This window comes from Giraffa tippelskirchi, chromosome 12 (genome assembly GCF_054371585.1).
Source record: "Giraffa tippelskirchi isolate mGirTip1 chromosome 12, T2T-mGirTip1v1.2.pri, whole genome shotgun sequence".
Lineage (NCBI taxonomy): Eukaryota > Metazoa > Chordata > Mammalia > Artiodactyla > Giraffidae > Giraffa > Giraffa tippelskirchi.
Genome location: NC_137286.1, coordinates 102,704,069 through 102,717,432, shown reverse-complemented (window position 1 = coordinate 102,717,432; position 13,364 = coordinate 102,704,069). Strand labels below are relative to the sequence as shown.

Genomic DNA, 13,364 nt, shown 5'->3' with positions numbered 1-13,364 from the left:
GTTGGTTACATCTCTGGCTCTTGGCAGTTAACTCAGTCTTCAGCTTTTCTCCCCTCCCTGGAAGGCTGGGAGATTGGCTGAAAGTTCCACTTCTAATCAAGGTTTGGTCTTTGTTTCTTTCTTTTTTTAAAATTATATTGCACATAACAGCTTTTCGTAGTATATGATAGAATTTATCAGAAAGTGAAGGTTGAAGACTCCCTGCAACACTCTGAAGATTGTGATTAGGGTACTGGTGTGTGGGGAGGGCCCCACTCCTGTATTCTTGCCTGGAGAATCCCAGGGACGGCGGAGCCTGGTGGGCTGCCGTCTATGGGGTCGCACAGAGTCGGACACGACTGAAGCGACTTAGCAGCAGCAGCAGCAGTGTGGGGAGGGCAGGCTTGGCTTGAGTCTGTAGTCCCTGCAGTAGTGTGGTAATGGCACTGGGCTAGACAAATTGACTACTGGAACAGGCTAGGGAGAAGTGACACAGGTGGCTAATCAGTGGGGACAGCAAAGCACTGGGAAGAATGGTTTCTTTATGGTAGAAGATTGTATTGTTACAGTTGTATCATCTCAAACCACATGCAAAATCTGATTCCAGATTAAGAATTTTTATCTAAAACAAAATGTGTAATGTCTCTAAATGATAATACAAAGCTTTAAAACTCATGCTATGAAACATATATGAATAAATTTAATGTTTCAGTAGGGAAAGATTTCCTATACTGGAGGCAAAGTTTGTTGACTCTTCAAATACTGATAAATTTTACTGAGTTAAAGTTAAAAACAACCCAAAGATATCTATAGTAGAGAAAAAGCTTAGAAGATGTTTACATGCTTGACCAAGAAAAGAAAATTAAAGCCACAAATTAGTAAGAGCCTTAAAAACAAAACTGAAAAGTGGCCAAAAATAGGAATAGGCATTTCAAGAAAGTGGAAATTTATACAGCCAAAAATTATGAAGAAATGTTGAACGTCATTAATGAGTAGGGAAAGACAAATAAGATACCATTGGAAAGTTTAATATTTATAAGTGATAATCCAAATTGTTTCTAAGAGCTGAGAAACAAGAGTTGTGCTGTTACCAAAGATAAATATTTTTGAGTTTGTGAAATCTAGTTCTTTTGTTGTGTTATGATGTCTATTTTTATTGATTGTGAGACTGGTGTGCCCTATAGAATGGACACACTATGAATGTTGACAATCTTCTAGAATACAGAGTGTTTGATATAAGTCGTTTGTGGATTTGGTTTCTTCTTTATTTCTTTGAGATCTGAGAGATTTATGAATGTCTGCAAGCTAAAGTCATCTTCTTATGAATTACTCTAGCAGTCCCTACAGAAGTTGACAGCTACCATAGCCTGTTCCCTCTAGAACCACTGCCACCACCCAACCGGATACAGAAATCAAGTAATTTTGGATACATTACATCCTGCTACAAAGCTGTAAATAGCAAAGATGATCTGCCTTATTGCCTTCGGAGGATACATGGTAAGGAAGATAATTTATCCTCTTTTAGGAGCATATTATTGAGGCTGAGATTATTCAGATATCCCTGAATGAGTTTATTTAATTAACATGAATTTAAAGGGTAATAAATACACTTTATTGTTTCATTTGGAAATTAGTATCTCATAAGGGATATATTGGGCTTCCCAGGTGGCTCGGTGGTAAAGAATCTGTCAGTGCAGGAGGCTTGGGTTTGATCCTTGGGTTGGAAAGATCCTCTGGAGAAGGAAATGCAACCCACTCCAGCATTCTTGCTGGGAGAATCCAATGGACAGAGGAGCCTGATTGGCTGTAGTCCATGGGGTCCCAAAAGAGTTGGACACAACTTAGCAACTAAACAACAACAACAAGGGATGTATACCATGGCTCTTTTGGCACGTTTCTGGGGAAATAAGGGGGAGATGTCATTTCCAGTTAAGCAGAAAATGTTCTTTTTTTCAGGTTTTCGTCTTGTTAACACGAAGTGCATGGTATTGGTCGATATGTGGAAAAAAATTCAGCACTCAAATATTGTAACCTTGCGTGAAGTATTTACTACTAAAGCTTTCTCAGAGCCTTGTGAGTGACTTGTAATTGTCTCTCTGCTGGTGGACTTCATTGCTGGAAGCCAGGTTGCAGTAATGAGCGTTTGTGTTTTATTTCAAGCTCTTGTGTTTGCATATGATTTCCATGCTGGAGGAGAGACCATGATGAGCAGACACTTCAATGACCCCAATGCGGATGCCTATTTCACAAAGAGAAAGTGGGGTAAGGAGACGATGCAAGAAAGCTGGGTTTGACAAAGCCTTTGCTCTGTGAAAGAGTAGTTTTGTGTTTTAAAGTACTTGTAAGTTTAGCCCTATAATCATTCAGTTTAAAGACCATATTGCATTTTAAAAAGAAATACTTTAAAGAAATGGAGTCAGTATGTAACAAGTTAGGAAATAATGTGTTATCTGTAGATGGAGATGAAGATGGGTTACGAAAGACTCATGTAAATATCTGAAATTTAAGTAGCTGAGAAAATGATAAAATTTTTTTTCCTCCTGTTTTTTCTTTAAAAAATGTTATGCTTTCTGAGTAAAATGGTTTGGGAAATTCATTAAATTGAAAAATAATTCCTGTAACTTCACCACCCAAAGCATCATCATTATGAGTCTCTTGACATTTCTTTCTTGTCTTGGTTTTTTGTTTTGGTTTGTTTTGTCTCTTTTGCATAGTCCAGTGTGACTCTGTTATTTATGTAATTATTTCCCTGAACAAATATTTTGCTTTAAGGTAGGATTCTGTGTTACTAAAGGAACTAGTCTTCAAAAAATTTTGAGGTAACTTTTACTTAAATGGGGAATATTTTCTTCGTTTAGTATTTAAAGAATTGTTTTATTGTTGATATATTGCAAAGAACTAAAATATTGTAATTACAGTCTAACAAATGCTTATTGAAGGGTAAATCATTTCAGGGAAGTAAATTCATTTTGTGAGGTCTATTTGTTTTGGGGAAAGGAAAATGTATGTGTCATTTTCTTATTTGGGGGCAGGAGAGTGTTACCCTTTATGCTGAGGTTTTTAATTTGTTAAAGGTTTTCCTGAATGTATCCTGAGACAAAGCAAGGAGAGAGAAGACTGGAGTCTGCCTGGCATTATAGATAAAATATATTATTTCTGTTTGCTTGTAACTTTGCTTTCTGACAGTTGAAAGAAGCAAGCTGTGGTTACATGGCTGTTTCACATTAAAAATCTGGTCTCAGAGTGTGGTCATTTTTTTTCCTTTTGCCATGTCATCTGTAGCATACACATAATTTTGTTGAAAGGGATGTGGTATAACTTTTCCTATAGAGAAATATAGCTGTAGTTGTTCGTTTATTTTAGTAACAACAGCTGTGAAATGACTGTTGGCTTGAATTTATAGCTGGGTTTCTCAGCCTCAGCACTGTTGACATTTGGGGCTGAATTAATTATTTTTGTAGGGCCATTCTCTGCCTTGCTGGGTGTTTAGCAGCATCCCCACCGTGTACCTGCTAGATACCAGTAGCAATCCCCTCCTCTGTTGTGACACCAAAAATATCTTCAGACACTGCCAAATGTCCCTGAGGTGGCAAAGTTGACCCCTGTTGAGAACCACTGATTTATAGCACTCCTTTTTAGTGTTGTTTTTTATTTTTTTTTAATCTTAATTCTGCTTTTGGTGTTTGATTATTTGGTATGTTTCCATTTTCTTAGGAATCGGTTCATTTTCTAGTATTTGAAAATACTGCTTGATGGTATTAACTCCTCTAAATGTGCCATATATACTTTAATTTATAACAATTTATAATCTCTGTTTTCCCAGTATGAATATTGAAAATGAAGGGGAAAAGAGCCAATGTTTGTATAAACTTGTAGAGACATAGATGGAAGTATAATGCTTTATTATACTATTTAATTTGTTAATTTAAAACAAAATAAAAAATGACATGTTGTAAGAGATATACTAATAAGAGAGTGGGAATAATAATAGCATACCTTATAGGGATTGTGGTAAAAGGTTTAAAATGACATAAGGTGGATAAAGTAACTAGACAGAATCTGGCACAAAGTATGCAATGTATTTGCTACAAATATTTTTTTTCCCTATTACCACACTTATTAAATAGCTTTATTTGACTGCTTCCTGGTTGTCTTTGATGTTGTCTTGACGTATATTACTAGAGCTACTTTTTGAGTCATTTAACATGGTTTTCCAGATGGTATTATCTTCAGTTCTGTCAAAATTTGAGGGATAGCAGTTTTTGAATTTTGTATTTGTTCTTCCCTGGAAATTTTGTCTCAAGCCATAAGTACTTATTAGCTGTTTATTAGCTCCACAGTTAACCATTTAACTGTGTTGCTTTTGTAACTGATTCAGTAAAGGTTTGTTTACAACCATTTGAACACTTGGATTTATAAGGTAATGTTCCCTGAAATAATTAAAAAATTTAGATTAAATTTATGAGGCCCCTTTTCTCTTGATTAACAGTGACCCAGAAAATTATATCAAGAAGCACTTAAAAGGTTGATAGAATCAAAAGGATTACTTTTCATGGTAGACTGGATTATTTGTATGTTTCAACATTACTACACATAAGTGGCATAAGTGACGTTCAGTGTTTTACACTTACGTTTTCTGTTAATTGGACGTGGTTGTAATAGAAGAGGATGGGCAGCATAAGGACAATAAGAAAACACTCCACAGAGATGTTGGTGGCGACTTGTTTCCCTCAAGCCACAGAAAGAATAGTTCCCACACAGCTGAGCATTAATAGAGACAAGGTTTAACCACAATTTAAGAAAAATAATCTCTTCAGTTTCTGTCTTTAATGAGAACTTGGGTCACAATTAAGTAGAAGTTCTTACTTTAGTAATTTTTGTTTGCTGTGCAATAATTATAGTGGTCACAGAAAAGAGAAGCTCAGTGAGAGCTCTGCTACTGCTGGCAGTATAATACTGAGGTGTAATATCATATGTAAGAAAATTTGGGTTTGTTTCTTGAATTCTTTTTGATCTGCATGTTTTAGTGTTTTAGTTAATATGAAGGTGCCATTTTTTTTATTTGTATTTTTAGGTCAACATGATGGACCGTTGCCCAGACAGCATGCTGGATTGTTGCCAGAATCTCTTATTTGGGCATATATTGTCCAGCTGAGTTCTGCACTGCGTACCATTCATACAGCAGGTTTGGCATGTCGCGTTATGGACCCAACAAAAATTCTGATAACTGGCAAAACAAGGTACTGGCATTTTGAACTCTGGCTTTTATGTAGATCATCTATCTACCCTATGGCAGCTTAGTAAACATAGCATGATGATTTGTTTTAATTCTACCTTTCATATATTCCATCCAGAAGAATTCTGTGACTTTGAGTTCATTTGTAAGTTTTTTTTTACATGCTGAGTTTGTAATAAAATGCCTTGTTACTAACCAAGATCTTGTAGGGATTTGGGAGGTATGTATGGTTAGGGTTGGGGGTATATCAAGCAGTGTCAGTACAAGTTTCGTATGTACAACTGTCAGTCTCAGATTTTGACATGACTCCCCATAATCTGGAGAGGCTTAGTCAGCACAGCCTGTTGGGCTGCACCCCCAGAGTTCCCATTCATGAAGTCTGGGGCGAGGCCTGGGGGTTTACATTTCTAACAAGCAAGCAATTGATGCTGTTGCTGCTTATTGGGTTTCATGCTTTAAGAACAAGTGATTTTATAGAGACCTTGACTTCACCAGCATTTGATTTGAGTTGCTGAAATTTTGAGAATTGTCTTGGGCAGCATAGCATGAGGAGCTCAAGGTCTTAGTACCAGGCTACCTGTATTCATGTCCTGGCTCTGCTAGTTACTTAACTGACAGCAAGTTACTTGTGTGTTCAGCAATCTATGAGACAGGTGCTATTGTTATCTCCATTTTCCATATTTGTAAGGTACCTGCCTCATAAGATTATTGAGAGGACCAAATGAATTAATACATGTAAAATGCTTTGAATGTGCCTAGCACATCTTCATCACCTGTTAAGAAGCTAACTGGTTCTCTTTTCATGCGTAACTAGTAGAGAAGCAGCTAGGTTTGGGGAAAAGAAGCAGTGACCTGGTAGTCAAAAAGCGCAAGTTGCAGTCCTGGCTTTATCCATTCCTGGCTTTCACAACCAAAGGCCTGTCACTTGAAGTCTGTGACATTATTTCTAATGTGGTGACTGTCAGGGGTTACCTGTGAGTAGGGCAGGCGGAGGGACTGGCCAGGATGCTGAGTTCCCTCCCGGTATCATAAGAAATGTTCAATTTCCACTAGTATGTAAGTTTTCAAAAGTCTCATTTTAATTATTCTCTCTAAATTTTCTGATCTTTAAAGGTTGCGAGTAAATTGTGTTGGAGTTTTTGATGTTTTAACATTTGATAACAGTCAGAATAATAATCCATTGGCATTAATGGCTCAATACCAGGTGAGTAAGAATTAACATGGATATTTACTTAATAACTTAAGGCTTGAATTTTTTTTTAAGATAAATTTTTTTTCATTTTAAAAGCATTTCAGAGTTTTAAATGTAGATTTGGGTTTATTCTGGGGGTGGTCTCTATGCAGACTTGGAATGTGCATTTCTTAACCACTATGGTGTATTCAGTGTAGCTCCCTTAGAAGTTGTAATATGCAGAATTAGTGACAGTGTCAGAGACTAGTTGTTCAAATGAAAATGCATTTATATGACTAGGAAATTTGTCCTCAGCATAGATTAGAACATTAACTAGCTGAATGAAATACGGTAAATGACATTTTACTTAGTTTTCACTTTTTAGTATGTTAAAATCACACCTGTTATTTTTACTTTTACAGTTGTCCCACTGTCAATCCAAAACTTTTATTTTCAGAGGAAAGATGTTGTATAGCTGTTTTCTAAAGGATTCTTTCTCTTTTCCTTAATCAAAACCTATCACTTACTTGTACATTATTAGAATTCCGTTATAGTCTGACTTTATCATAATATTGTGGACTGAGGTTCCATTGTGTTCTTAGCTATTTCGTTCTTATTTCTTGATTAATGCAAGGCATAGGTAAGAATCCACCTCTGCAAGGAGCTTTCAGTGTGGTTGCTTTTGCCTTTTTAACTGTGCAAGTGATATAGCTATTTAAAGTCAGTATCTCATGTCATTCTGTTTGTGTTCATATGTTTTGGAGGATGTGCAGTTGTCATTTTAAGACTTTGTTTTTTTCAGGTAAGGAGTTTTTGGTGTTTCTGAACATTTATTAACTTAGGGAGATTTGATGTAAGGCAAAATCTCTTATTTACATGGAGAAACAGGGAGAATACCTTACCTTCCCACTGCCCTTCTCATTTCATTTTCTTTTCTTTAAATCTTTGAAAGATTTTAGTTTGCTTTATTAAAATTGAGACAAATTCAGAATGAAAAGGAAAGGCCAGAATGAGAATTAGAGTGTAAGTAGTGTATGATATCCCTGTTAGTTCATGCTTAAACCTCTTCATTTGCTGCTGGACAGTGGGCAGCATAGTCCCCAGACTTAGAGCCACTCATGTTCAGTTGTTTGCAGCCTCTTCACAGCTTCCTTCCCCTCTGCTCTGTCCCACCTACCCCCAGCAGCTGCCAAGCTGTTCTGGTTGGTAGCACCATCTAGTGGGCTCTATGTGGAAGAATCTGGCTACCCTCCAGTCCCCCCATCCTCACCCAACCCCCACCGCTAGCAGCTTTCTTCTGCAGAGGGGAATTTGCTTCCTCTTTCTTATCCTGGTTGGTTGTTTCTTAGCTACTTTCCTGCTTATCATCTGTCTTACACTTAGTGCCTAACTAATTGGCTCTGAAAATTTTTCTTCATAATCTTTGTGCTCCTGAAAGTGACTGATTATTGACTATTAAAATGCTAGTGATCTTTATATATCCAAGAAAATAATACTAAACTTTGGAAGAGAAACTAGACATTATTTAGAACCAGTGCCATCAGCCTCTATTGCAAGTATTAGGAAACCCTCTGTCCGCAGAACTGGTGTTGTGTTGTTTATGTGCAGCCTCCTGGTACCTCTTCTTTCCTCTCTATTCTGGGTAGTTCCTTTTTCTTTTGAATTACTAGTGAAAGGTAAGACTAGTTTGATTTTGTTTTTCTGTGAGTATCACAGCAGGGGTGTTTTCCATTTTTTTATTTTCGAATGTCCTTTATTTATGTTTTGGGTTGTATAGTTAGTTACCTTGAAAACAACACTTCATAAGAAAAACAATTCCAGAGTTTCAAAACAAATAACTGTAAAGTAAGCATTTGGGCCAACTGATTGGTAGGTTAGGAGCTGCCCCCATTCATAAACTTGGGCTACTTTCAACCAATTGTCAGCCTCCCTTTATTTTTCAAAAGCAAAGATGGTATCAGGTTTCCTTTCTTTTTTTTGGAGTGGGTGTATATATGGATTTTCCATATAGCTTATATAAGTAAGGTAAAGGAGAGAATTAATGGTAGTTCCTAGCGGGGGGGTTATGATTTTACAGAGAAGAGGGTACATGAGAAAGGAGTGTATTGTTTCTTGTAGTCTATTTTTCATAGTCTGTTTCAGACACGTGAATAGAGACTGACTTTCAGTAAAATGGACATAAGTAGAGCCATAGATAGAATCAGAGAAAAATCAAGAAGTCAAGAATCAGGAAGAAACTGAAAATGAGTTGGGGGGAAAGCCTCCAGAATTCAACAAAAGGGGGGAAAAGCCAGATGGAGGTAAGAAGCAAAAATAACAAACGGAACACTATTTAGCTGGGAATAAGGAAAGGAGAGTTTTTGAGCACTTAATGACATTACAATGTCTCTGTCGAGCAAGACTTCGTTAACCTCTTTTATTTGAAAAAATCAGTTCTGATTTAGTCTGGATTATGTGATGTGTATACTTCATTTCTAGGTGGGTATTCCCACCTTGAGTCAGCTTCAGAAAGGTGGCAGATGTACTCAGAATCAGATGGACTTATTTCTTAAACCCATATAGTCCTTCAGCTATTTTGTGCTTTTGTTTTCCTGTCTTGTAATAGGGGATGCTCTAAGCGGGAGATTTAGTTACAGCATTGATTCAGGGTGGAGCTAAACTGAAGATTTTGCTGTTTGAGGGTGGGGATGTTGTGTGTTGCTACATGCTGCTGAAAAAATTAATAGTAACAAGCTTAAGTTTGCTTTGCTGATGACACTGAATTGAAGCACTTGTAGACTTTTACAGTTTGCTTTCCCATGTACTGATTTCTCTTAATCAGCATGTTTATGGTTTCCTTTATCTAACTTGGAATGTTTGATTGATCCGGAGAGACTGAGAGGAGCCCTGCCTGAGTTCAGTCATGGCTGTGGGTCCAGAGAGCAAGGACAATGCCACGGCATTCATGCCCCTTTCTGTGGCATCTGCCCTCCCAGCCTGATTTCCGAACTCGGCCACTGCCAGAGTTTTACACAGTTTCTCTGACATGAATCCTTGGCATCTCTTTCCCTGGTCAATTTGGAGTTGTTTATCTAATAATCAATTTTTCCAGTGATTATATTATAGGATCTTAGGTTCAGAGTATCAGATTCACCAATGCTAGATTTGAACTTTTTAACGTTATTTTAGTCATGAAGTTTGATTTACTTTTTACTCTTTGGGAAGGATGTTGTTAAGGATAGCTATGTAGTCCTTAAGTTTCAGTAGCAATTGCCTTGAAATACCTGATTTTGCAAATAACACCATTTATAAACTTCTACAAAACCAGCAGCTCTCAACCCTAACTGCATATCTGAATCTCTTACGAAGTTTTGAAAAATACCAATATGTAGATCTTACCCCAGACTAACAACACCAAAATAGGATGGAGGGATAGCCACCGGGTGATTTTTTTTTTTTTTTTTTTTTAAGCGTCTCAGGTGAATTTTATTGTAAAGCTTAAGTTTGAAAGCTCCTATTAGAATATTTATTTATTCTACAAATAAACATGTATCCAGTAATTCAGATGAGATCTCAGATTGTGAAGATTTATGTGAGTTTTCTGTAGAAATTACTTAAAATGATTTCCTTGAACTCTGAACTGTTTCACTGTCTCAGAGGCATATGATTACTGATAGTTAATCTGCCAAGCAGGGCCACTTAGGTGACCATTCTGTTTCTAGGAGTTATTATTATTCAGTCAGCTGTCTTTTACACATTCTTTTGGAAGAAAGGCCTCAAAGGGGGAAATCTTTAAAACAAAGAAACAAAGGAAATGAGGTGGTTACAGAGCTCAGAGATCGACTGTAGTGTAAAAACCTGTCTGCTTGGAAACAAGGGCAGATGGACTGTCGTGGAGGTTTGCAGCATTGTTGATGTCTAGAGAATGTGCTCTGAAATCAGGTATTGCGGACATTGTGTTTGGAATAAGGGAATTAGTTCCCTTTCAAATACACTCTCACTTTTGTGCATCATGGAGAATGAAGAAAGTGCCTGTGGTGAATGTAATGATCACTGTGAAGCAGCTGTTTGGTAACCAGCCTCAAATGTCCTGTGATAGTAAGAATATGAGCTTTATTTAAGTATAAATATTTAGGGGGGAAAAAAGACAGTAAAGCAGCAGTTCTGTAGGTGGCATATGAATTGTTTTGAATAATGTTTCTTAAAGTAGCCCCCAGAAGTACCTTCATTAGAATTACCTGGGTACTTTAAAAATGTTGGGCCTTGTTCCCAGACCTACTGAGTGAGAATCTGGGGTAGAGCTGCTCAGAAAGAGGCTTTTTAATGAAGCTCCCAGGTAATTCTGATGAGCACCAATATCTAGGAACCTTGTGCTTAGTTCTTCAGCTTCTTTGTAAAGATGCTTTTTCCATGCAGGCAATAGTGTCAGTGTATTAAATTTGTACCTATGAAAGAAAAATTAAAAGTTATATTTATTCTTTCATGTCAGCAAGCAGATCTGATATCATTAGGAAAAGTTGTGTTGGCTTTGGCTTGCAACTCTTTGGCAGGAATTCAGCGAGAGAATTTACAGAAAGCCATGGAACTGGTGACAATCAACTACTCCTCTGACCTGAAGAATCTGATTTTGTAAGTTTTAATATAATGATCTTATGAGATAAGACAGATTTTTCATGAGAGTCTTTTAACAGTGATTCTATTGATTTTCAGTTTCCACTATTTAAAATCAGGCAAAACATAATTAAACAATTTTTTATTTATTTTTATTGCTAAGTATGTATTTCTTGAAATAAATTCATAAACCAGTGTGTTTAAATTAGCTATTGGTGTTTTAAACATTTGGCCAAAGGGTAGACCCCCTAGAGCTGCATTGCTATCTCCGAGCTACATATGACCTTTTAAATTTAAATGAATTACAGTTAAATAAAATTGAAACTATTCAGTTCCACGGTTGCACCACTCACATCTTAAGAGCTTAGAAGCTGCATGTACCTTCTGGCTCATATACTGGACAGTGTGGACGTGGAACATTTACATCATCTCAGAAAGTCCATTAGACAGTGCTGCTCTCCAGAGTGGTCAGTATCTTTGTAAGAGCTGTCATAAATAACTCCATCTGCAGCCCAGTTGTGTGGTGTGTGGCTCACACCCCTGTTTCAGAGAGCATGTGTGTCAGGGTCCCCGTGCTTCTCCTTCAGTGTCTTTATACTCCAGGAAATCCTTGATTGTAAGTCTGAAATGACTGGGGCTTAAGAGAAGCCCAGTCCACTGTGGACTGCTGTCACGATGGTCTGTAAGATGCATCTGACATCGGGGATTTTGGAGGGGGACAACCAGAACTCTTATTTTAAATGATTCAGGAGAATAGATGCTAGGAAGTCTCCTTTGAAATTTTTTTTCTATGATGTTCTAGAAGCAATTAGAGCTTATTGATCCTTTTCAGTCTCTTTTAGCTTCCAGCTGTTCCTTCTGATCTTTCTGTGTAACCCTGGATGATCCAGTTTCTTTTTGGACTAGCCCTGTGGTATGGAACTGAGGGACGGAGGATGGGGCTGCCCACCTGTGCTTTGTTACACTGGCCTAAGTGTCCTGCTTGTGACAGAGCACTGGAGCCAGTGGTTACCTGGTTCCTCTTATGATCAACTAAGATTATTTCTCTTAAATAAAAATATTTGTTTCATATATTATCACAACAGTGATTTCTAGCCATAGCTTGCAACACCTAGGATGTTTTTAAGTAATCTCGAGTTATAATTTTCCCTTTTTATAAAAGTGAAAGTAAAGGATATAAGTGTAATAAATTGGCCATAAGTTAATAATTATTGAAACTGGGTAATGGGTACATGAAGATTCATCATACTCTTCTCTCTCCTTCTATAAATGTTTGAAATTTTCCTTAATGAAAAATGAATAAACAAAAAAGTCGTACTTTCATACTAACCAGTAATCAAAATTTACAGAGCAGTAAACTATGTATCATGTACTTTTGAGCTGATTGATGTGAATTATGAATTAATTCACCTAATTCTCCCAATAACCCTTTAAATTAGGTACCATTATTAGCTCCATTTTAAAGATGTCAAAACTGAGGCTGGGAGATATAAAATAACTTGCCAAAGTCACATAGCTTATAATAACTTTTAAGTGTGAGTAGATAGATATAAATATGTCAGTAATTACAGATGAATGGCTAAGATATAGATTGTCCACATGAGTTTATAACCATTCATTTATTCAACAAAAGAATGCCTAACTCTGTGTCAGATGCTAAAGCTACTTTGTATAAGATGAACAGAATCCCCCATTTTCTTGAGCTTTCCCCCCTTTATAATGGGGAAGAGTTAATAAACACGTCAACAAGTAAGATGTTTGCAAGATAGAGATAAATCCTATGGAGAAAATAGGTATAATTATAAGCAGAGCACAGAAGAGTTAGAAGCTGCTTTGTTAGGAATGGTTAGGACATGGCTGACCTGTCAGAATACTAATACTACATGATCAATAATCATTGTGTTCTGACAGGTAGCCCTTTGAGATGTGTAGTATTTTTCTGCCTTAGTTATGATGGTAGAAGAAACTGTTCTTTTTCCTGATGTGTGTTAGTGCATGGAGATTTCTCAGAAATAAAAATACCGTAATAGCTGGTAAATAAAGTCACAGAGCAGGAGACAGCTTCCTAAAAAGCTGAGGCTTGTTTCCCTTACCAAAATGAAACTCTGAGTTTTAGTTTAAAAACTATTTTTGAAGACCAATGGAAAAATTTCCCCACCTACAACCACCCCTCCCAAAACCTTTGGATCTTTTCATCTCCCACTATTGTAAAGAAGGGTTTGAGAATGGAAATATGGTAAGTGTTAACTCTATACCCAGCTTTCCTTTCTCATTTTCATAGTAGTAAAAGATTTAGAGAAAGAGACGTTTTTACAGTTTTTTTCCATTGGCTCTTATAAGTTTTCCAGAGAAAAGAAATACAATCATTAAGCTTTAAAAATGAACTCG

At 36.8% G+C, this 13,364-nt stretch overlaps 1 protein-coding gene across 21 annotated transcripts in view; it reads left to right on the top strand.

The window, feature by feature from the left end:
- The window catches only part of PAN3 (poly(A) specific ribonuclease subunit PAN3), a 123,194-nt gene that overhangs the window by 97,600 nt on the left and 12,230 nt on the right, over positions 1 to 13,364 (top strand). For 17 of the 21 annotated variants that reach the window (XR_014071097.1, XR_014071094.1, XR_014071095.1 and 14 more), the window contains 6 exons: positions 1,315 to 1,476; positions 1,936 to 2,052; positions 2,140 to 2,241; positions 5,054 to 5,219; positions 6,329 to 6,419; positions 10,855 to 10,994. Coding sequence is in view for 16 of the 21 variants with exons in the window: in XM_081549359.1 (XP_081405485.1) it covers positions 1,315 to 1,476; positions 1,936 to 2,052; positions 2,140 to 2,241; positions 5,054 to 5,219; positions 6,329 to 6,419; positions 10,855 to 10,994 (778 nt within the window). In the remaining 5 variants the exon portion in view is untranslated. The remainder of the gene's footprint in view (positions 1 to 1,314; positions 1,477 to 1,935; positions 2,053 to 2,139; positions 2,242 to 5,053; positions 5,220 to 6,328; positions 6,420 to 10,854; positions 10,995 to 13,364) is intronic. The other 4 variants (XM_081549363.1, XM_081549361.1, XM_081549355.1 and 1 more) reach the window with 2 other exon arrangements.